We start from the raw sequence: 22,654 nt of genomic DNA, 5'->3' as shown, positions 1-22,654 counted from the left end.
CATATTATTGCTGTTTTCGTCCCACAGACAAATATGTAACTTGCCTATGGTTCTAACCCAGCTCTGTGTGACTCAAGTCCATGTATATAACCAGTGTACTTCCCAGCTTTCCAAAGATCCTTCTAGTGCTCACTTAGGCCTTTTGGCCCCACACTTGTTGAGTCAGTTTAAAAACTTCTACTTTGCCTATGGCTCTAATACCCAAGGGTCTGTAGTCTCCAAGTCTACAGCAGAGCAAAAGCAGCAAATGAGAAAAACCACCTTGTAAGCCATTTCGGAAGATGCTAGTTTACAACTTGACTCTCGTTTTCCTTTTCTTCCTTCTTTCATCACTTCTAACAAGAATGATGGTCCTAGAAAGATGATCACCTGTAGCTAACTGGTTCTGGTAAACTGTCCTATAATATGTGTTTTCTAGAAGATCCACTATATTGCAAATCAGTGCCATTGGTAATTGATAGTGATACTATCCTTAGAAACAGGTTATACCCAACATGTTCAAATAGAATTTAAAGAATTTTGATTGGCATTTACATTTGATATACATTTGATTGGCAAATATTCCCTCCTGAAAATATTACATTAAAATGAAAGCTAAGAACTTAATAAGAGCCCAGAGTCATGCAGAATCCAGGATCCTATATAACAGAGGCCATGCTCCTGACTAGCAGTAGTTTCCAGATATATAGATTTCTTGGATGAGGAGAAAAAGTGCAGTTGGGAGAGCTAAGACAGGTGTATATTAAGTGTTAATTTTGCTAAATAAAAATGTTTAAAGAAACCTTTAACATCACCTCCCTTTAGTTGAATTAAGGACATTTGAAGGATCAAAGAAACAGAAAGGATGACATTTCAGAATGAATGTAGCACACTATTCTTTATTCCCTGTATAATTTGAATAAAAAACAGAACTGCAAGGATCTTGCATGCTTAGTCATTCAGTCCTGTCTGACTCTTTGTGACCCTTTGGACTGTACACAGCAGGCTCCTCTGTCCATGGGGTTTCCCAGGCAAGAATACTGGAGTGGAAGACTGGAGTACTGGATGTATCTTAGCAAGGCATTTATAAAGGCCTCAAATACTGATGGTTATTACATGTACTTGTGTCATTAAACCTATCTCTAGTTGAACTTTTCTTATGCCAAATCCTGCGCTTGGAATATAGAGAAACAAACCTAAAGCAAACAAACAAAAGCAGAATCAGGTGTGGTCCTAATTAGGCAGAGTTAAGAGTCACCTGAAAATTCCCAGATTTAGACAAATGTTCAGCAAAAAGGTGATGATTGTCCTGGGTCCTTAGAGGATGCAGCTGGGCTTGTAATCACTGACATGGTGATTGATGTGTGTGCCATTTACTCCCCAAAAGGGCCAGTGAGCAGAAGACACCCTCAACTTCCTGAACCCTGACCTTCAGCCACAGGAGCTGATAGACCCAGGGGAGCCTTTGTATCAGTGAATTATCTTGGGAGGGAGAAGTTAGAATTCTGGAAATACATTCTCTTGGATGACCTGTACTCAACTTTGTATTCAATTTTGCCATGGTGAAGAAGTATATTATCATATATTTGCAGGAAAATTAAAGTTCGGAAAAAGCAAAAGCAGCCAAGGGAGATATTTCAGATGATTTTAATTGGGCCTCAACTTATGAAAGGCTAAGGACTGTATTTGGGGCTTTGATTCTAAAGCATTTGTCCACACTTCCACTCTTTCCTTCAAAACCTTGAATTCAAGCATCTGAGCAGTGCTGGATAAAACAACTGTTGGAGTTGACGCCCAGCCTGCAACGATATGCTTGGCTTCTCCTCCTCCAGAGGAAGCTTTGGTTTTTATCAGCCTAGGCTGCTAGGCATCCTGCTCTCCTTCAAACAGTGTGTTTCTTCCTGTTTCTCTGTACTTGCATCTTCCTGTTCTCCTGAGTTCTTTCCTAATACCTGGTTGTCCTACAATGCTCCCCATGTTTTCCCTGAATTTTTCCTTGAACAGTTGATTTTTCCTTTAAAATTCCCTGCTGTGACTTTCCTGGCAGTCCAATGGTTGAGACTTCGCTTTCCAATGTAGAGGGTGTAGGTTTGATCCCTGGTTAGGGAGCTAAGATCTCACTCACCTCGTAGCTAAAAAAACCAGAACATGAAATTCCCCGACAACTAGCAACCAATTCACTGCACTGCCCACCACAGTTGCATGTGCGTTAGCCTCAGCCTTTAGCTTGATTATAAAGCCTTTGGAGTAAAGAGTCGATGTCTTCAGATCAACTTCCCAAATACTTTATGAGGGCCCATTAAGTGTCAAGTACTATGCTAGGTACTTAGTAGGGATACGGAATACCTTGATAGGAATAAAGTTGTAAACCTTATCTTTCAAGGAACGTACAGTCTAGTGTGGGAGGGAGAGAAGTTTCTCAATAGTTCATGGAAGACTATATATGATTTTAGGATAAAGGGTTATGAAAATACCAAAAATAGAGGGGTTAATTCTGATAGTGAGTGGAAGTTAGGAAACCTTCAGGGACTGTTTTGTGCAAAGGGAAATCAGAAGCCTCAATATAGGAATTACAGGGCCTGGGGAGTGTGGTCATGATGAGAGGAAGATGAGGTTACAACAGCTGAGTCCCAACTGTTAACATCCTTGAATACTAACGAGTCAACATTGTACCTGTGGGCCAGGGAGATACAGAGGGTGTTTAAGCAGGGAGAAGCCTCAGACTAGCAGCCCTTCCTTACTCAGCACTCAGTCCTAAGTAAATAGGCATCAACTAATTAGTGGATACAATGACTTACATAAGAGAAACAGACAGCATCAAAAGTAACCCTGGATCCAGAGATGACAGAGATAATGGGTCACTGCAAAGTAAACAGGGCTCACTTGAAAGTTTGGGATTGATCATTAGTGGAAGAGGAATTAAATTTAATCTCTGAGATGCTGGAGGGCAGTATTAGATCAGGGAGATGAAGCCACAGCGACACAGATTACTGCTCAGTAGGGTGACAAACTTTGGAATTGTTGGAGCTCTCTGGGAACTGCTATTTGAAAAGTGTCAATTTGGTAAGACATTGTTGGTGGGACAACTGTTTGTCAGAGAAAACATGGAGGGAATTCATGAGCTAGAGATAAAGTTGGGATTTAATCAGTGGATCCCAGAGGGCTGGTCCAATGAGCCAGGCCATTTGGTGATGAAGCTTTTACTCATCAATGGGAAAATGAGAAAACAGCAGGGTTGTATAGTGAGTTTTTAGGGAGTCGAGCTTTTCCACTGAAAGGACACTCCTTTATGTTCAATTGATGATTTCTTTTCCTTCTTTTTTGATGTTAACACACTTCTCTTACTAAATGATGTTGATGAGGGATGATAATTTTTTCTTTTGTTTCTTTCATATGTTTCCTTGGCAAGATATCCCATTGTCAAGTGTACCATGCCACTCCCATTTCCTTTTTGGACATTGATGATCCATGACCTCTCTAGTCTGGGAACTACTGGGCTTCCAGGGGAAGACTTCAAGGGGCTCTGCATCTGCCTTCAGGAAGGGGGAGTGCAGTTACTGATGAGTGAGGTTTGAAGACACTGAGGGAGAGCCATGAAGGGTGGGAATTTCCATGCCCTGAATTACATGTCAGTATACAAGTAAGTGAGGCTTCTGAGGTGGCTCAGTGGTAAAGAATCTGCCTGGCAATGTGGGAGATGCAAGAGGTGCAGATTCAATCCCTGGGTCGGGAAGATCCTCTGGAGTAGGAAATGGCAACCTACTCCAGTATTCTTGCCTGGAAAATTCCATGGACAGAGGACCCTGGTGGGCTATAGTCCATAGGGTAGCAAAGAGTTGGACATGACCAAGCACACACACATATACAAGTGAGCATGGTCATTCTAACTCTTCCTCCCATGAGGTTTGAGGCTTCTGAGGCCCAGGGTGCTCTGTCTGTGCAGAAGGCCTGGCCACCTCCTTTCTTTTTTATACTTCTCCCTGCACTGGCCATGGCCTGTGGAGAAGGAGGTGGAAACCACTTCTGCTGAGGGTTTTGAGGAGCAACCTTCTCTGGTTGTTTCTGTCCCTTTGTTGAGATCAAACCAGGCTCATTTGGCTGGGAGCGAGAGACAGAACTTTGGCCAAGAACCCAAGCTTGTTTGACCTGCTATGCCTTGTGGAGATGGGTGGTTGATTCTAGGACAGGACTAGATATTTGGAGACCTGAATCGTGCACACCACTGTCTTAATTGGACAGTGGTCTATGAGATGCCTTCTGTCCATAGTCCAGTCTGTGACATCATCAGTATGGACCATGTAAGGGAAACACCATCTCTGGGCAAAAAGCTAAGGGTTCATAGGACTATACTGATCCAGTAGCTTGGGGTGGTAAGCAAAGTGGGAGAGGTGAACCGATGACCAAGCAGAAAGAGAGTGAGTGGGTTATATCAGGAGCCTCCGTGAAAATGCAGACATCCTCAGGTCTCCTTCAGAAATAGAGGTAGGCTCAAAGTTGCCTTCTCGTTGGCCATTCCAGATGGTTTTTTCCCTGGTTGAGTATACCCAGGGGACATACAGTTCTGTGACCTTACGAGAAGGACTGTTGGCCAGGCAGTGAGTCAGTCAGAGCACAGAGGTTTTGTCTTTGGTTTCTGACTCTACAAAACAACACAAAGGACTTGGTTTAAAAGAAAGAAAAAAAAGGCAAAAACACGTCGTGCACTCTCTTCTCTGTCTACTCTGGGGTGGAGGAGAGTCTGAAGGTCTCATTTGAGTCCCTCACTCACTCTCTGATCAAGTTATATGACTCGTCCTGTAACTATCCCTAGAGTGACCAACTGGTTCCCGATGACCTGGGGTTTCCTGGCTTTAGCACTGGAAATTGCACATCCAGCAAACCTACTCAGTGCTGGGCAAGCCCAGACAGCTGGTCACCTTAACTGTATCTCAGTTTTCTACTTGTAAGATGGGAATAATTCTCCTGCCCCAGCTGCCCGTAGTGTGAGAATCAAATGAGGTGACAGAGGTGAAGGTGCTTTGAGATTAAATCTGGGCATTTTCAAGTGACTGGATTGGACGTGCCACAAAAGCCGTACCCTGGTGTGTTGGTACATGCTCTGCATGGCACACTTGGCCACTGTGGAACCTATTCATCTTTCAAGCCTCTAATGTATGTTATTCTCTGCAATGCTTCCTGTGATGACCCAGACAGAATGGATCTAGCCTTCCTTTCTTTCCTGCTGTACTTGATGCCCCAACACAGCAGACTCAGGACTTCATTATCCGTCATCTACTCCTCCAGCCAGATTGAGATCTCTTTAATGGTAGGGACACCATAGCTCACACAGTAGCTGCTTGAGAAATGTTTGCTGAATGAAGGAATGCTTTTCAGTTTCTAAGACATATGTTGTAGCACCTGTTACTTGAACCCTCAGAAACTAGTTTTACATGTGTGACACGTGTTTCTGGCCCTGTAACTTTCTTTAGGGTCCTGTGGCTAAGGTTATCTGATGAAGCCCAGAGATCCAGATGGGGACCTGAGGTCTGGCCCCTGCAGCCAGGGATTCTACAGACAGAAAGCATTTTGGAGGCATGTTTGACCCCCAGGCCACCCCATATTGTGAGAAGCAGGTGTCACCAGTTCGTTGGCAGCTCACAGTAAACCACATCTGGTGCTGTAATGCAGGCCCATTTGCCAGTAGCAGCAGGCAGGTGGCTCTGTGTCAGCCACCTCAGAGATGCTTCACAAAAGATAATGGAGGGAATGAATGCAAGTCTTCCCACAAACAATAGAGGGAGTGGAAACACCGTTCAGGATGAGAGCCAGCCTACTGGCCTCATCTCGGCCACCTCTGGTTCAATGAAAGGAAGAAAATCTGGGCTCATTCTAAGGACTGGCTAGCAGAAGACAGATGTCAGTGTGAAAAGGAGGCTGGGCAGACCATCAGGACTGTTATTTTCTTGTGGACTTTAAAATGCACAGGGTCAGAATGCGGAGAATGGTTTCCTCCAGTTATAGGGAATGGTTCCCAGGGACAAGAGGCAGCTCTGGTCTCCCACGTGCCCCCGCTTGGCCTGAACCTGTCTCCAGCTCTCTCTCCTCCTCCCCCTCCCCACTGCTACCTCCAGCCTCTCATCTCTTCCTTCAGCAGTTCCACTCCTATCTGTCTTGCAAAATGGGATTCCATGAGAGATTTTCTATGAGAAAATGATTCCCCTGAGGAAAAACAGTGGAACACAGATGGAAAACGAATGCATGAATTAGCATCCTTTTCACTCTATTACTGTACACTTGGTGTACCTTTTACCTGAAATACGTCCTCCCCATCACTGTTTGAAGGCCTCATTCAGGGACTGCTGCTTCCCGCTGGAGGTCTTGCTAGAACTAACTATACTTGGGGTGTTGGTGCATGCTTTTCCCACGGTGCCTTCTCTGTTGATTGTTCCATCAGCTGATCTCTCTGTCCATCTATCTGTCTATCTTTATGGTACTTCCTTTCTTCTTGGCATTGGTGTTGTTACTGTGTGTCCTCTCTTTCCTTCTCCCTTAGCCGTGACGAGCACTCAAATTTTCAATAGTTCACAGAAGAATCACAATTTCTTTTGGAAAAATGAGAAGTTCTGGCAGAGTTCCCATATGGCATTGCTACAGCAGAACTGAGTGGAGCCTGTCTGCTCTACACAGGCATACACTCTTTTGTTCACTAAGGCCCCAGCAATTCCCTAGAGACTGTCACTTCCCCATTTACAGCATAGTGGAGTGGATAAAGGCATAGGCTCTGAAGCTGCAGTGTCTGGGTTCAAATTCTGACTCTGACATCTACTAGCTGGATGACCTTTGATAATTTACGTAAGCTCTTGGTGCCACTGATTGATTATCTGTAAGAGATTCTTAATAGTACCTGTGTCACTGGGTTTCTGTGAGGAGTACATGAATTAGGGAAGGCATGTGAGGACTTGCCATATATATTAATACCTCAATAAATATTTAATTGCTATTTACCCTAGTATTTGCACTGTGGTTTTGTTTCTTAGAATAGAGGAAGTGTTGCCTATACTTAGGCCTCTGTTGAAAATGAGGAAACTACATACATATTTACCCCTAGTCCTTTTCATTCATTTTCTTTTCCAGGCCCCTGGGGGCGTGCACAGTTGCAGTCCCTGCATTAGATCTTGGGACCTAATCTTGGAGGTGCCACTATCGTGATGTATTCATCTTTGCTTTCCTTAAAAGTATGTACTTAGTGCTTTGAGAATACTATACTTGGGGTGTTGGTAGAATTCAGTTACATGATCATGGTCATATACTTTCAGGCTGCATCTAGGGAGATCACTGGTAACAGTGATACTATTAAAGGTACTATTAAGTCCCTTTAAAGAGCTGGTTCATTTAATTTGTGTTATATGGTCTATGCAGTGAGACTAGTATTTCCTGGTTTTCTGAAGTAGACAGAGCAAACACAGACAGAGCAAACACATCAACTAATTTGATAACATGCTCATGAAGTTACAATATACATGGAAGTTGGCTGGATAGAAATCAGTCCATGTGGCATGCAATCAATAGGAGTTTCCTACAAGCTACGTTTTCCTTTAGGTTCTGTGGGACAGTTGGCCCTTGCTTCACTAAATTGTATTTTGAATTATAGGTGGAGAGAAATAAAAAGCAGTAAGAGGAAAGAGACTGGACTGGGGAAAAGTAGTGTTTATGGGACACAGGGAGACTGGCTTGACTAGTGGTATGAATTTTTTTTAAAACATTCTTCCAGCTAAATAAATTTCATTCCCATGGGGATAGAGACTATGATTAAGAGGTCATTATGCTCTTTTTCTGCTAGTTGTCTGTGCTGAGGAGGGATGAATAATATATGTAAATTTCCCTGCCTGACTTTCTTTTGTTTGAAAACTGCTGGCTTACCACCCCCATCCAGTTGGGAGGATGTGGTTTCTTTGGTTAAAGATTCAGCTGGGTCTTTGTCCCTTATCTTCCCCAAGGGAGAGACTGATTAGATATGATGATCCAACCAGGATCACAGCCCACAGGACCATTCATAAGACGTTCCTGAAACAGATGACCCAGAATTTCTGTGCAGGGGCTCAACTCAGGACCACTCCCTACCCCTTTCTTTTCTACCTTCAGACAAATAGATGGAAGCAATGTGGCTTTCAGCTAAATGTTTGTGATACCCAGTGTAAAGGGAATAAAACTATATATCTAAACAGTTGTGTTTCTTGGTATCCTACAGTTTCTGCCCCTTTGCAATAAAAGGAAGCGAAGAAGGGTCTGGCTCAGAGAAGGTAATCACCACTTATTTGGGTTGATCCCCAAACTCACAGAATAGATGCTGCTCCCCTGGGAGGAGCACGTTGAGGGGCCCGTCGGGGAGCAAAGGAGATTAATATCCAAGAACTCCAGAGGCACCTTGAGCTCTTCATAAGTGATTGCCTTTATCCTTAAGACAATCCTGCAGGGTTTCAGGATCCCCATTGGGAAGATGAGAAAACAAGCTTCTGAGAGATTAAGTAATAACAGTTCTTAGTCACTAAATGTGTACCAGGCACCATGCTAAGCACTTCATAGCATCTCATTTAATCATTTAACAACCACCAAAGTTTATGATAGTGCTACCTTCAGTTGTTATATTTGGGAAAATTGAGACTTTGGGAGTGGAAATAACATGTCTGAACGATTTTTACCATTAACTGTCAGTCCTAGGATTTATACTGGGTCCTAACTCCAGGGCCCTGACAATCAGTCAGTGGTCCATGCTGCTGCTTGCTACTTCCTTAAGGTGACAGGATTGTAGATGTGAAAGGCAGAGTTTGAACAGGGTCTGATCTACACAAAATATATTGCTTCTGTTATCCACAATCCCCAAGAGATAGAGCTGGGGCACGTATGCAGTCCTTCCCCATCCTGGTCTGCCTTTGTGTAACAGCACCTGTCTTCTTGGGAAAAGCAAAATACTGGGCAAATCTGAAATAAAGTTGCTGAGGGGAGAGAGGTGGAGGGAGGAGGATAGATTGAGAGAGAGAGAGAGAGAGAGAGAGAGAGAGAGAGAGAGAGAAGAAGTGCTATTTTTGACAGTATCAGCCTCTTAAAAGAAAGCATCATGCAATTTGTGTATCAGCGGGAGAACTCAGTGCTTGGGCAGGCAAATCACAGCCTGCTCTGGCTGCTGTTCTCACCGTGGTCAAGGCCATTCCTTTCCTGTGTGGTTCCTCTCCCCAGATCTTCCTTGTCACCTTGCTCTCTCCACTCTCCTCCCCTCTCTCCTTAATGTGTTGCTCTGCTGGTTACGAGCTCCTCCACCAGGCATGATAAAAACAGAGCCCTAACAGGAGTAAGTGTGCGTTTGCCTTTGTGATGCCGCCAGAATCCTCCAACATAAATCCGCACCACGCAGCTCCAGCCTAGCCGGGTGCCTCGTGAAGGAGTGCTTTGGCTGTGGAGGCCGTCCGGTGTCTCGTTTCCCACAATGTTCTCAGGATGCCACCTTACAAGGTGGCAGAGGCAGGGAAGTGTGCCACTGTTAGCACGGAATGGGGAATGTAGGGGGAAAAAGGGTTTTGTAATTAGGGTTTGTACTTAAGCTCTGTCCCATGAATCACTCTGAGAACCTGGGCAAAGCTTCACTACTCTGAGTCTTAGCTTCCTAACCTGCGAAGGAAAATGATAACTTCTAAATCCTCCTATATGAGGGGAGGATGAATGCTGGGACATTGCTAGGGTCTGGAAGGCACCCACCCTGCCTGGCATATAGTAGTTATGAAATGAATACAAGTCTTCTCTTCTTTCCTCTTATATACAGTGTAAAGTGGTCTGCTTTTCATCACTGAAAGAAATTGAAAGCACTGTGGAGTTTCAGGAAGCATAGAACTCTTTCAGGGATGTTTTTGTTTCAGTCCATCATGGGCAAGCAGGGAAACTTAAGAAGCAATGGATGTGCCCCTTTCCATTGTTAGACAGAGGACAGTGACATCAGCCTGTGGTGTGACCTTGACCCTTGCACTGTGTGCCCACCTAAAGGCAAAGGGTGCAGAAGGAAGGCAGGATTCCCTAGGGAATTCCAGCAGCTCAGACAGCCAGCCACCTCCCTTTCTGGAACCTTACTTTTCTTATTTGTATATTGGTTGTAAAAATGTTAGTTGCTCAGTTGTGTCTGACTCTTTGTGACCCCATGGACCATAGACCACCAGGCTCCTCTGTCCATGGGATTTCCCAGGCAAGAATACTAGAGTGGGTAGCCAGTCCTTTCACCAGGGGATCTTACTGACCCAAGAATCGAACCTGGGTCTTCTGCATTGTCAGGCAGATTCTTTTCCATCTAAGGACTAAATTGTGTGTGTGTGTGTTGGGGAGAGGATAAATGATCTTTTCTTCCAAATAATAATCTTTTCCTGACAGTTTCCCTCTTTATATACACTCTGGCCTCATGGTTGAGAAGATCCCAACCTGGGATATCATGTTGCCTGGGTTGAAAACCCAGCTTTACAGTTTCCATACCAGGTCACCCTGTGCAAGCTCCATAATCTCTCTGTGCCTCAGTTTCCCAAATTATACAATCGGGATGAAAACAATATTACCTTCCCAGGGTTGTTGTTAGGATTACATAAGCCAGTGAGCATCTCATACTTCAGAGAAGTGCCCGGGATGAGTCAGTGCTTGATAAATGTTAACAGCAGGTCTTAGCACCACCACTAAAAGGCTAAATTAACCGCCTCCCACCCTCTGGCTTGGGCTTGTGTTCTGGGCTAGGGCACCAGTCTCCTAGAAGGTTTCTCTGCATTTTCTCTAATCCATCCCATGTGTCCTGACCTGAGAAGCTTCTGTATTGATGCAGCACTCCTCTGGCAAACCTCCAGTCTCTATTCAAACACACAAGCACACACAACGCTTTCTCTTTCTACCTCCCTCTTGGTCCCTCCCTTCTTTTTTTTCCTCTCTCCCTTTTTATCCTTCAATTCCCTCCCTCTCTTCCTTTCTCTCTGGCTCTTCTGAAGATACAGGCAAATCCAGCCTCTCTGCTGAGAGACCTTTGTCTTTGATCAGGCCTGACCTGGGTCACAGAGTTCAGGGGGTTACCATGACAACAAGCATCCCTGGCTACCCATCAGGAGGCAAGGACCAATTGAAAGGGACTGTCATTTCCCTGAGACATACTGTATGTATTCTCAGCAGCAGACCCTGCACCAATACCATACTATGGGAAGAGGGTGGGAGGGAGGGAGAGAAAGAAATATCAGGGTTTTATTTTTTTTAAAGTGCCTTCTCTGTGGGGGAGGACCACAGATTGTTCTCAGAGAGAGACAATTTATTTCTAATACAGAGGGATGAGGGTGGGGCTCACGTGTATTTCTGATGAACACAGTTGGTTTCACAAAGAAGGAAAAAATAAGTTATTTGGCCCAAAAGTGATTTTGTGATAGGTCTAATGGGAGGAGGATTGGGGTGGAGAATTAACAGTAATGAGTACCCTCTGTGACAAGCACTTTATGTTATTTCATCAGAACTCAGAGCAACTGCAATGAATTGTTATTACTCCAATTTTACAGAAGAGAAAACAGAGGCTCATAAAATTATAGTGACTCACCAAGCTAGATCACACTGCTGGTAAAGTAATGGCCCTTGACCTTGAATTGAGGTTGTTTGACTCCATGGATCATGGTTTCGACACTATTCAATGCAGTTTCCCTGTCATTCTCCCATCATAATCATCTTCCTTTTGTTTCCAAGCCACTGCTTCCTCAGAAAACATGTACAACTCTCTTTCCTGACCTCTAACCTTGTCTCCCAAAGTGGACTGCTGTCCACCATAACAGAATCACCAGGGGACTTGTGGAAATTGAACATTCCTGGACCCCACCTAGACCTGCAGAATCAGGAATCTCCAGAATCAGAGTCTAGAAAGGGGCATTTTAAACCAGCTTCCCTAGATTTTAAAGCATACTGAAGTTGGGAAGTGGTTCTTTATGGCAAGTCAACACCATCAAACAGAATTTGTTTGTTTCCCAGTTATATTCTCAGTCAACGTGACTCTAAAAGTAGAAAAATCGTAATTACCTTGAAGATACAATAATGTCACATGGTCCCAGTGTGGAGGTGGGCAGCTAGGAGACCTTCAGTCCCTGGAAGTGAGACCACTCCCTATAAAACCTTGTGATATCTCTTCCTGAGTCATGGCCTTAACCTCCCTCCTTATTTTTAGCCAAATGCCAATGCAGACAGGTGATTCTTAGGAGATATTTTCTAGCCTTGGTTTGTGTGAAGGGAGAAAAATATATTCAGTAGGAATGTTATTGAGACTAAAATGTTGATGAGCAATCTTGAACTTATGTCCGATTAAAAACTAAAACAGATATAAACAAGCTACAGTCAGTGCTGGCCTTCTCTAGTGACTCAGACAAAGAATCTGCCTGCAATGCAGGAGGTATGGGTTCGATCCCTGGATTAGGAAGATCCCCAGAAGGAGGAAATGGAAACACACTCCACTATTCTTGCCTGGAGACTCCCGTGGACAGAGCAGCCTGGTGGGCTACAGTCCATTGGGTGGTGAAGAGTTGGACACGACTGAGTGACTAACACTTTCACAGTCAGTGCTAAAGGAGGAAGACATAATTGGCATTCTCCATCATTTCTACTCCAGTGCCAGGAATTCTGTACCCCTCCCAGCCTTTCTCAACATTCTAGTTGCCCTAGAGGTAAAATTGAGGTGGGTTAATAATACCACCTGACCTGCCTCTTGAGAAACCTATATGCAGGTCAGGAAGCAACAGTTCAAACTGGACATGGAACAACAGACTGGTTCCAAATAGGAAAAGGAGTACGTCAAGGCTGTATATTGTCACCCTGCTTATTTAACTTATATGCAGAGTACATCATGAGAAATGCTGGGCTGGAAGAAGCACAAGCTGGAATCAAGATTGTCAGGAGAAATATCAATAACCTCAGATATGCAGATGACACCACCCTTATGGCAGAAAGTGAAGAGGAACTCAAAAGCCTCTTGATGAAAGTGAAAGAGGAGAGTGAAAAAGTTGGCTTAAAGCTCAACATTCAGAAAACGAAGATCATGGCATCTGGTCCCATCACTTCATGGGAAATAGATGGGGAAACAGTGGAAACAGTGTCAGACTTTATTTTTTTGGGCTCTGAAATCACTGCAGATGGTGATTGCAGCCATGAAATTAAAAGACGCTTACTCCTTGGAAGGAAAGTTATGTCCAACCTAGATAGCATATTCAAAAGCAGAGACATTACTTTGCCAACAAAGGTCCGTCTAGTCAAGGCTATTGGACTGTGAAGAAAGCTGAGAGCCGAAGAATTGATGCTTTTGAACTGTGGTGTTGGAGAAGACTCTTGAGAGTCCCTTGGACTGCAAGGAGATCCAACCAGTCCATTCTAAAGGAGATCAGTCCTGGATGTTCTTTGGAAGGAATGATGCTAAAGCTGAAACTACAGTACTTTGGTCACCTGATGCAAAGAGTTGACTCATTGCAAAAGACCTTGATGCTGGGAGGGATTGGGGGCAGGAGGAGAAGGGGATGACAGAGGATGAGATGGCTGGATAGCATCACCGACTCGATGGACGTGAGTTTGAGTGAGCTCCAGGAGTTGGTGATGGACAGGGAGGCCTGGAGTGCTGCGATTCATGGGGTCACAAAGAGTTGGACACGACTGAGCAACTGAACTGAACTGAAGTGAATAATTCTGTTTGGGAGGTAAACCCCATGTCTGCCTGTTTTCTGTCCTTGCCAGAATCAGTTTGTACCTGGTTATTCCTGAAGAGGAGCACAGGAGTCCCTAGAAAGTGCCTATAACAGACTTCTTTCCAAAACTACCAAGTCTTAAAGTAAGACTTTGATGACAAACATAGAACCACTTCTTCCATCTGTCCCCATCTCCTTATGATTTGTAACCACATTCCTTATCTCCTACCCAAATGACCACAACGGCTTTCTAAATAACCTTCTCTGCCTGCAGGTTCTCACAAACCACTGCCAAGATCATCTTTGGGAGTCTGTCTGACATGGTTCCTCCATCAGTGGCCTTCAGTGACCCCTACTGACATCAGATAAAAAATACAGAGACATTTGAAATCCTTTTCACTGTGACCACAGCCTGTCGCTCTTGCTTATTAATGTGCACACTAGTTCAAGTGGATTTCGTTCCTGAAAACAAGCCCTATGTTTTCCCACCTCTGTGTTTGCTTTTCCTCTGTCCTCTCCACCTGGAGTCCCTTCTCACCTATCACAGTTTCTTCAGGGGCCTGTCTTGGTTGTTACCTCGGCCTTGAAACCTTTGGACATTCTCCCATTCTGATGCTAACTCTCCTCCTCTTGCATGTCTGACTCTCTTAGGGCATTGGGTAGACTATCAGGTCTCTATATAATACTGCTAATGAGCTATGCTTGATCATGCATCATTTAAGGGCTGGAATCGTGTGTCTCTCACCACTGATCCCTGACGTGCAGCACACAGTTCTTTGTGTGAAGAAAAGGAGTCTGTGAAGCTGCATGGAAAGCATGGGAAGTGGGTCTTAGCCCCTCACCCACTAAGCTGCACTCTCTTCCTGTCACCTTGGCCCACACATCCGGCATGGACAAGACATGTGACAGAACACAAACACGTCATGATCACAGGGACCAAAGAAGACTCCACGTAACCACAGTCACAGTTAAAGACCAGGCTTTGACCAATGTCCCAGTTAGGGTATAACTCTCAGCAAATCCATTCAACTCCTGATAGATGGTTTGTGAAGGAGCGTCATTACTTGAGATTTTAACTCAGGCCAATCTGGTGTGGATTCCTTCTTGGGTTGGGAAAACAGGGGCCATGCTCCCTTAGTTAGGAAATTTGAACACAGCGCTTCCAACTGAAGGGAGTATTTATCATAATAAAGAAAAGAAACTTCAGACCAGCAGATACATTGAGTTGGCAGCAGAAGTTGGCAATAGATCACAATTAGTAGGTTTACCAATTATCTTCCCCCAGTGACCGGCATTGGCTGTACAGGTCTTTATCCACAACCTCAGGGCTTTGGAAACAAAACTCAGCCCCTCACCCAACCCCCAGCATGCAGGGACAGCCAACAAACAGCATCTGTTTCAAAGAAACGCCACCTGTCCAAATAGAAAAATCAAGCACTGAACCACCTCGTTTCCTGAGTATCTGTTTCCAGAGCAGAAGAGACAAACACACCATTCTGTCACTGACACAGCCTTTTCCTGCTCTGTAGGGACACGCCTGGCCCCTGCCAAGTAGACCTGGCAAGGTTTAGAGGAACATTTGGGCCTTAGCTATCAGTTCTCTGACCTTATGGGCAGAGCTGGGTGATCTGCCTTGGAGGAGCCTGAAGCTTCTTGGAGGCAGGCTGGAAGGGAGTGAATGCCGTGCACGTGTGATCAGGTCTAGCTTTCTGGAGAGCAGGTGGTGGAGGGGACCGCCAGGGAGGTCCTTTCTTGCCGTGGGCACTGGCACTAAGTCTGGAGCACACCCTCCTTTGAGGACTGCAGGAGTCCCACCTTTCACAGGGTGGAAGAAAGGTTTGCAACATCTGTGGTGTAGAAACTCCTAAAGAGTCTGCAGTTTTGTGAATGGTTAGACGGTGTTTAGAAAGGTATTTTCTGTGATTCTAAATACTTTGAGGACAACACTGATTTCCTCTGTATCATCTTTAAGTACCTTGAAGCCCCTTTTCAATGGGGACCAAAGGTATCGTGTATCAATACTACCCCTTTATGCCACTGCTCATTTCCCATGTCTGCCATGCAGAATCATTTGCTGGGATCAGATCAGTGGGTCTGAGATTGCTGGGGCAGGCACATGTGTCTGTGGCAGTTCATTTGCCATGACTCGCTGGTATTCGACCATACCTGGAGGAATCAGCATCATCTGGCCGCGTAAGGCAGAAACATGAAGGAAACCTGGCTGGACTGTGTGTGCATATGTGGTTATTTACTCATATTTTCTGCAGCTGTTTTGCAATGGTATGTTTCCTGGGACCTCTACACTACTGGTTTCTAGAATGATTCCTTTTATTGCAGAGATGAGAAGTAGAATCCTATGGAGGGAGAAGGGATTTTTCCAGACCAGCAACTCAGGAGCCTCTTAGGATGAGAGTTGCTCTTCTGTTTTTGAGTCAGGGAGCCCCATGGCTATCATAAAGGTCACCAATGGAGAGAAAGGAGAACTGGGAGAGAGCTGTGGACATGTGGCCACCCCCATTTATGTATTCTTGACATGCACATCAACCATCAGTGGTCTGACTTGGAAGATGTTCCTTTTCATTACTCTTTCCTTTTATCTTGGTCTTTTTTTCTCCAAACAGTAAATGACTTGTTATGTCTTACAGAGACATAAGCAATAGAATTAAGTATTTCTTTAATAGAGTTGAACTATTTTCAATACTTATCTCAGAAAGAAACCTTGATCATGTAAAACCCATTAAGGCAGTGTTACTCCTTAAAAAAGTGGTGCATTAAAAAAAGAAGTGCATTAAAGGGAGCATTCACTATGACCTTCAGGCTTCAAAGTGGTGAGTGGATGCTCTGGGCTCCAAAAGTCCACTTGCAAATCTTTTGAGTTGATGGTTATTGTTTGACCCATGTACATAGGTACTGGGAAACCTGATCTAAGTCCAGTCTTCTGCCTTTAATGGTGCTGTCGGTCATGGACCCCAGCACAGTGTTAGAGTAAGTACAACCATGGGCTCTGAAGTCAGACTGCCTGGATTTGAAATCTGGCTCCTTTATTAGCTGTGTCCACTTGGTCAGGTAACTGAATTCTGTGCTGCTGTTTCCTCATCTGTACAATGGGGATGGTGGTCCTTCATAGGGAAATCAAGAGGATAATATGAGCTAATGCATAGCACAGTGTGTGGCATGTGGTAGGCAGTCACTCAGCAGTAGCTCTTGTTACAGTGGAAAGTCATTTGAATTGCCAGATGACCTGAGATTTGTGTTCATGTTACTGACTTTGTCATTATGTTCTGGGCATCTGTGTGTGCGATAGGAAGATGGAGGTAATGTATTGAGTGGGCAATTCATGTCACTTTCTGTACCTTTCCCCTGCCCCCAACTTTGCATCCAAATATTTGGATCAAATGAGGTCCCTGACTTAATAAAACCTTCAGTAAATTATAACAGTGAAGCATCATTGGTGTTCCTGGACCTATAAAAACACATTCTCTACTTTGGGCCTTTCTAGGGTGATGCTTTGTAAGTATCTCAAAGTCTCTTGCCAAGCACTGTCCTCTGGATCCTCTTTGAACTTTACCTAAATGTGTACAAAGAGCTTTTTAAGTTTTTCCAGACAAAAATGCATGATTTATAAAATACCAGGCCATTTTGTTTCCTTTTATTAGGTCACATTCAATTATTTTTATATTCCTACAGATACGTTTATTTCCTGATATTTGGACAGTTACAATTCTTCAATATATTTTCATTTCTATTCAGATAAGGACAAAAGTCCTTAACAAAATCTATTTGCACTTTATCATTCTCCAGTCATAGCTAAATCTTTTCTCTTAGTTATTACCTGTGTTCTAGGAGGATTTAGCTTCTTTTGGTTTATGAGCTGTACCAAAATTTTCTGTCTTAAGAATCTTTGCACATTTTGTTCCCTCTGCCCAGACTGTTGTCTACCCCTCCCCTCACTGAACTTACTTAACTCCTATTGATACATCACATTTCAGCTTGAAAAAAGTATCCTTGGAAGAGTCTTCTCAGCCACATCCCACCCATCCTGAATTCCAGTTGGACCTTGTTATCTCTGGGTGTATTTGAGATCTTCTCTGTGTCTTTACTGTTCTGTAATTTCGACTGAATCAGCTGCTGGTTTTCATCTTTTTATCCGGCTTGGGAGTCAAAATTTTTGAATCTGAGTATTTATGTTTTCCATAAATTCTGGAAAATTCCCTTCAAATATTACCCCTGCGTCACCCTTTCTTGTCTCCATCTGGAACTTAAAGAAGATGCACCTGGGTTTTTTTTCCTCTCTCATGTCTCTTCACCTCTTTATTATATTTGTACTCCTGTGTGATTGTCGGAATTTGATCTGATTTTTTCTGGTACACTAATTTTCTCTTCAACTCTGTCTAATTTGCTGTTTAACACTTCCACTGACATTTTATATTAATGACTACTTTGCTTCTCTAAATCCTAACTGGTACTTTTCCAAATATGTCTGGTCTTTTATGATAGTGCCTTTTTCTTTTAAAAGTATTTTTGATTGCTTTTATGTTTTTACTTTTACTTCTGATTCTTGCTCATGTATTATATGTTGTCACATAATTTATAACTTTTTCCTGCTTAGAGCAGCGTCAGAATAATTAGCTTCTTACTATGGTTTTGATTTCCTTTTTGGTGTAGAGATTTCTTAACTTGCATTTAAAAGGCTATTTGTTATATCTTTCTCCAGTATATCTAGGTGTTTTATAGTGGGAGTTTTACTCTGCCAAATTGTTGAAAGTAGGTGTCCTCTATGTCCCGTTTTATAGACTATCATAATAGTCATGGACCATTAAACAATAATCATGTGTTTAATGTCTTTCTTCCCTTCAAGAATGTAGTTCCATGGGGACAGGGACCATGTTTGTATTACCCCCAAATTGTAGCTCCAGCTCCTAGCCTAGTGCCTAGATTGTTGTAGGGATCAATATTATTGAAATAAATGAATGATATGGAGGCAGAGGTGGCTCTGGATGTCATGTCATGATGGGTTAGGAGCCCCCCTCCATCTTTTTACAACCTTTTACACACTCTCACCTTTCCTTGAATGCTGCTCTTCCCTAAAATGATTTAATCCCTCTGTAATTGACATAATATCTTACAGGTGACTTCACACTGTATTGCATTTAATTACCTTCTGTATAGATTATTCCACTTGAACTTAAAACCACTTTAAACCTAGGAAAGGATTAGGTGATTAGCCTCTCTTTATAGATGAGGATACTGAAGGTCAGGGAGATATGTCTTACCTTTTGTAAGACAGTCATTAGTAAATCTCAAAGTTAAATCTAGGCCTTTTGACTTTAGTTCTATAAGACTCTGCCATAAGTCTTTGGAATGCATACCAGAGGCTCTTAATGTGAAAATAAAATCCTGTTTGTTTCTTTCCTGAACTACCTATTTCTTGCTCAAGAAATCAGCATCAAGGACAGAATGGGTGCCGACACTCAACTGGTGTCATTTCAGTTTCCATGGCTAGAATCTTAGGACTCAAATGACTTGATTTTTCATTTGGACCACGTGTTTGTTTCTTTGGAGACACACATTACAAACCACCTTCGGTCAAAGAATCCAGGTTGCTGGAGAACCCTGTTTGTGGCCTAGTTGGATGTGGAGGTGTCTGGTAAAGGGTGGCATGTTACAAGTCACACAATAGAAACACAAGGTTCATCAATGTTGAACACTGGGAGGGGTGAGACGAGGCATGGAGAGGGAACACGCGGGCAGTGACAGTCAGAGCAAGCTGAGGCCCCAGGGTCAATTTCCAACCTCCGGGCTGAAGATCGCAGGTGGCTGGAATCTCCCAGGCCCACAGGTATCCAAGAAGAGACCTCTTGACAGCTCCCGTGTGGCACTGGAGCCATGTGGCAGACACGGCAGCTTCCTTTCTGAGGCAGGGAGGGGAGAGGGTTTACCGAGGAAGCAAATCTTGGCTACTTACCTCAGGGCGGACCCCTTGGGCGTCGCAATGCCATAGCCTTTGGAATCCAAGTTACCTCCCACCTTCATGGTGTCACAGGGTTTCCGCTGCTCAATGTACTCATTCATGGTGGACTCTAGAAGGTAGGCATATTTGCCTTTGGATTTCCTTACTCGGATCATCCCCTCCTCTGTGGTCCGCACAAACACGGATGGCTCTGCTGACTTCATGTACGTCCACATCTTCTCAAACACGGCGATTTTAGATCTCTGGCCGGGGACAGAACAAAGCTGGAATGAAGCATGGGCTGCACTTGGCATGGAGGTCGGCACACACACACTAATGAAAGAGCTGAATGTGGCTTGATCACACATTCATGAGCGAGATTAGCTCAGGAAGAAACAAATTATGAGTGATTGCAAAATAAGAGGCTCTAATTAGTACCAGTAGGCTCCGAAGTACAAATATCTTGCAAATACAGAATGAATAGGAGAACTCAGGATCTTTTAATTACTGCTAAGTAGTTAGATTCCTCTTAAACACGGGAAGAATTAAGAAACTGGGGCTCTGTCTGACTCTTAAAGACATCAAAGGACCTATCTATTGTTCAATAAGGTCATATTTACACAGTCCTGAAGAAGTGGAGAGCTGACTACAGTTGGAATCTGAGTACATCATTAAAAGACAACAATAAAGAATTTTTAGACCATAGGTGCCAAGTTACAGTCATCTCGTATTGCAAGACTGTTCTCAGAATGTAATTTGTTGTCTGATAAAGTTAATAACTTGGGACTTGATATGGTCTTCTGCTAACATTTCAAAAGCCTCTATACCCAGCCAAGCTGCTTTCCTCATTTCCTCCTGAACTCATTTTAGACCTTCCTTCCTTTGTGACTTCAACTCATTTGTTCACTCCCCTGGAGATGCTGGTTCTCTCCAGCCACATTCCACTCATTATCTCACAGGTCAGAACAAGTAGTGTGTATTCTGAGACTATCTTGGCTCCAAGGACAATAGTTCTCAAATTCTAGTGGGCACCAGAATCCTGTATGGAGACTGTAAATATGCAGGCCACAGGCTCTAAACCTAGAGATTTTGATTCAGCAGGTCTGGGGTGGGGCCTAGAATAAATCTTTTTCAGAAGCTCCCCATGTTATTCATCTGTATGGCCTGTGTGCCCTCACTTGAGAAGGAATGTTGTGAGGATTGATACTCCTCTAGGACACACAGTCCGGTCACTTACTGGATATCCAGGCTAGACTGTTAAGGATTGAGAGCCATTCACACTTGGGCACAGGTGTCAAGTTTGTGGGCACTGCCTGGGGATAGGGGACATCTTTCCTTCCATGAGTCCTTCACAGAATCTAACCTTTCATCCAGCAGACTCCTGGTCAGGGTCCATGATCCAGGACGAAAATCAGCATTGTCCTGTGTGACGTTATTCCCCAAAAGCGTCCCTTCACTGGCAGGTATTAAATAGATGTATGTTAGGGCTACTGATGTCCAGCTTTTGAAAATGCTTTGTAAATGGACAAGTGTTAAACACATATGTTCATGTGTGTGTGAGTGTGTGTGTGTGCATGTGTGCTTAGTTGTGTCAGACTCTTTGTGACCCCATGGACTTTAGCCCATCAGGCTCCTCTGTCTATGGAATTTCCCAGGCAAGAATACTGGAGTGGATTGCCCTTTCCTCCTCCAGGGCATCTTCCCGACCCAGGGATTGAACCCAGGTCTCTTGCATTGGTAGGTGGATTCTTTACTGCTGAGCACCTGGAAAACCCTAAACACATAAAAGGGACTATATTTTTAAGCTTTTTATTTTGTATTGGAGTATAGGCAATTAAATTCTCCAAGCCAGGCTTCAGCAATATGTGAACTGTGAACTTCCAGATGTTCAAGCTGGTTTTAGAAAAGGCAGAGGAACCAGAGATCAAATTGCCAACATCTGCTGGATCATCAAAAAAGCAAGAGAGTTCCAGAGAAACATCTATTTCTGCTTTATTGACTATGCCAAAGCCTTTGACTGTGTGGATCACAATAAACTGGAAAATTCTAAAAGAGATGGGAATACCAGACCACCTGACCTGCCTCTTGAGAAACCTGTATATAGGTCAGGAAGCAATAGTTAGAACTGGACATGGAACAACAGACTGGTTCCAAATAGCAAAAGGAGTACGTCAAGGCTGTATATTGTCACCCTGCTTATTTAACTTATATGCAGAGTACATCATGAGAAACCCTGGGCTGGAGGAAGCCCAAGCTGGAATCAAGATTGCCAGGAGAAATATCAATAACCTCAGATATGCAGATGACAGCACCCTTATGGCAGAAAGTGAAGAGGAACTCAAAAGCCTCTTGATGAAAGTGAAAGTGGAGAGTGAAAAAGTTGGCTTAAAGCTCAACATTCAGAAAACTAAGATCATGGCATCTGGTCCCATCACTTCATGGCAAATAGATGGGGAAACAGTGGAAACAGTGTCAGACTTTATTTTTCTGGGCTCCAAAATCACTGCAGGTGGTGACTGCAGCCATGAAATTAAAAGACGCTTACTCCTTGGAAGGAAAGTTATGACCAACCTAGACAACATATTGAAAAGCAGAGACATTACTTTGCCAACAAAGGTTTGTCTAGTCAAAGCTATGGTTTTTCTAGTAGTCATGTATGGATGTGAGAGTTGGACTATAAAGAAAGCTGAGTGCTGAAAAATTGATGCTTTTGAACTGTGGTGTTGGAGAAGACTCTTGAGAGTCCCTTGGACTGTAAGGAGATCCAACCAGTCCATCCTAAAGGAGATCTGATCTGTCCTGGGTATTCATTGGAAGGACTGATGTTGAAGCTGAAACTCCAATACTTTGGCCACCTGATGCAAAGAGCTGACTCATTTGAAAAGACCCTGATGCTGGGAAAGATTGAGGGCAGGAGGAGAAGGGGATGACAGAGGATGAGATGGTTGGATGGCATCACCGACTCAATGAACATGAGTTTGGGTAAACTCCGGGAGTTGGTGATGGACAGGGATGCCTGGCATGCTGCGGTTCT

The 22,654-nt window shown here is 43.7% G+C and overlaps 1 protein-coding gene across 7 annotated transcripts in view; it reads right to left on the bottom strand.

Moving 5' to 3' along the window:
* GRIA1 (glutamate ionotropic receptor AMPA type subunit 1) overlaps positions 1 to 22,654 on the bottom strand; it is a 365,851-nt gene that overhangs the window by 19,728 nt on the left and 323,469 nt on the right. For all 7 annotated transcript variants that reach the window (XM_055559484.1, XM_055559480.1, XM_055559490.1 and 4 more), the window contains one exon: positions 19,636 to 19,883. In XM_055559484.1, the coding sequence (XP_055415459.1) occupies positions 19,636 to 19,883 (248 nt within the window). The remainder of the gene's footprint in view (positions 1 to 19,635; positions 19,884 to 22,654) is intronic.

The sequence above is a fragment of the Bubalus kerabau genome, chromosome 1 (assembly GCF_029407905.1).
Source record: "Bubalus kerabau isolate K-KA32 ecotype Philippines breed swamp buffalo chromosome 1, PCC_UOA_SB_1v2, whole genome shotgun sequence".
Classification (NCBI taxonomy): domain Eukaryota; kingdom Metazoa; phylum Chordata; class Mammalia; order Artiodactyla; family Bovidae; genus Bubalus; species Bubalus kerabau.
This window is presented reverse-complemented; position numbering and strand designations above follow the sequence as displayed.